This window comes from Aplysia californica, unplaced genomic scaffold (assembly GCF_000002075.1).
Source record: "Aplysia californica isolate F4 #8 unplaced genomic scaffold, AplCal3.0 scaffold00096, whole genome shotgun sequence".
Taxonomy (NCBI): Eukaryota; Metazoa; Mollusca; class Gastropoda; order Aplysiida; family Aplysiidae; genus Aplysia; species Aplysia californica.
In genome coordinates, this window is record NW_004797366.1 from 862,755 (window position 1) to 865,161 (window position 2,407).

At 43.0% G+C, this 2,407-nt stretch overlaps 1 protein-coding gene across 1 annotated transcript in view; it reads left to right on the forward strand.

The window, feature by feature from the left end:
- The window catches only part of LOC101849833 (glutamate receptor ionotropic, delta-2), a gene marked incomplete in the record, with an annotated part of 36,521 nt that overhangs the window by 19,307 nt on the left and 14,807 nt on the right, over positions 1-2,407 (forward strand). The window contains 1 exon segment of the mRNA XM_013080709.2: positions 201-353. Within this exon segment, the coding sequence (XP_012936163.1) occupies positions 201-353 (153 nt within the window).

A 2,407-nucleotide genomic window follows, 5' to 3' on the forward strand; every position in this document is an offset into this window, starting at 1 on the left:
CACACACACACACGCACACACACACACATACACACACACGCACACACACACTTTTTATCAAACCCTACAAAACAAAGCAACACTGCCAACCTCCACACCCACCCCAACTCCCTCTCTCTCTTCTAGTCCTCTCTGCACCTCTCTCTCTGCCATGATCTCGCCTTTCACCAACACCCTTGTGAATCTTATCTATCACACAGCTGGATGTCGTCACTTTGATAGTGAAACCAGAAGGTAAACGGTTCGAGTCCATCGGCGACATGAGAGACGATCACCTCAGCCTTCACACCGAGGTTTTCCCCAACGCCAGGCGTGGACTTAACGGTCAACATTTCTACGTAGGACTTTACGTGGTGAGCTGCACAAACCAATGTTCCCTCCACAAAAATGTTGAGTGTTAATAATTTGTAGTTTAGTTTTAGTGGAGGTTTTACGGCGCTCGCAACTGCATAAGGTCATATGAGCGCTATAGCACCTCTACTAAATCTAAACTACAATTGGTCGCTTTAAAGGATAAGCGGGCTAACCCAGATTTCGGGGGTTCCTGAAATCTTGATCTACACCAAAGGTGGGCACTGCCCTATGTATAGAAGATGTTTGGTTTTATTGGTGCGTATATTTGTTTGGTTATAGAGAAAACTCTCCTTGTCTTTTAAAGAAACTGAACAAGAGTCCCGAAAACTTTACTTTCGATTTTCTCAAAACAGCATTTTTCGGGATAGCCCCCTTTGTGCTTAAAAGCGGCCAAATTGTAGTTTAGTTTTAGTAGAGGTTTTACGGCGCTCGCTACTGCATACGGTCATATGAGCGCTGTCAAACCTCTGCTGAAACTAAAATACAATTTATTAACACTGTACTACCTCCAGGAAGCTAATTTTTACAGGAAAGAGTAAACAAAACCGCTTATATTTTTCTAACAAGTGTATCTTCATTGACAGCTGGGAATATCGTGGAAGGAAAAGAAAGCAAATGAGGTAGCGCTTGATGAAGCCCACGTGAGACGCTCACTATTAAAAACAATCAGGAAACGACAATTAAATGCAGCTTTTGGAACACTTGAATAGACACAAAGGTCTTGAACATCTAGCTCTCAAAGGCAAAATTGAAGGCAAATGAGGCAGGGGTAGACCCAGAACAACATACTTAGGGAACCTAAACAAATAACGGGGAAAGATCAGGGAAACGTAGCTTTTTTAAAGAGCATCCGAGCAAAGGAATTAAAGAAAAACCATGATCGCCGATGTCTGCTGCAGATCTGGCACTGGATGAATGAATGAACCAATATTATGTAAGATTTTAAGATTTTAATGAAACACTTAGAATTTGAATTTCGACAAGTAAGATTTATTTTTTGAGCATATGTAACCAATAACATAGATAAAAGAAATCATTCCTAATGGTCTTGTCTCCCAGTTTGGTGATCGCCTCCCTCATGCCCCGGGCCAGTAGATCCGGTCTCAGTCTGGAGAAAGGAAAGAAACGGGAAACATGGTATTAGTATTAACAGGAAATCCGCATAGTGTTTCCGGTTTCCCTCCTTTCTCCCGAATGTTGCTGTGGCTTCCGCCTCGACCTGAAAGTTGCTGATTGTATTAAGGGGACCGTTTAACTCCCTCCCCCCCCCCCCCCCCCCCTCTCTCTCTCTCTCTCCGTCTCTCTCTGCCTCTCTCTCTCTCTCTCTCTCTCTCTCTCTCTCTCACACACACACACACACACACACACTCTCTCTCTCTCTCCATCCCCCACTCCCCGCACACACACACACCCAAAAGATAGTCTGTATTAAATGATTAATTGAAATGTCAACGCAAAGCAAGGTCCCTGGTGCATAGTGGTCTGCAGTCTTTGTTGCGACCTTTAATGTTCCTGATAGTGTCCTCCATCTTGGCTGCAACCTCTGTTATTCCTTATATTGTCTACCATCTCAATGGCAACCCTTTTGGTTCCTGATATGCCAATATACCATGTCTACCGTCTTTGTTGCAACCTTTCTGATTCTTGATGCATAATATGGTCTACCATTTTGTTCTCTTGTTCCTGATATATAATTATTTTCTGCCATCTTTGCTATAAACGCTCTTATTCCTGGCGTGCTCTGTCTACCATTTTTGTTGCAACTTCTTTGTAACCTCTCTAGTTGCAATCTTCTCTTGTTGCAGCCTCTCTTGTTCCTGGTGGCTGCAGTCTTTGTTGCGACCTCTCTTGTTATTGATGTAATGTATATTGTCCATCATATTTGTTGCAACCCCATGTAACAGTTGTCCCTTATGTCTGTCACCTTTGTCGCAACCTCTGTTGTTCGCTGTGTATATCACCTTTGTTACAACCTCTGTTGTTCGCTGTGTATATCACCTTTGTTACAACCTCTGTTGTTCGCTGTGTATATCACCTTTGTTACAACCTCTGT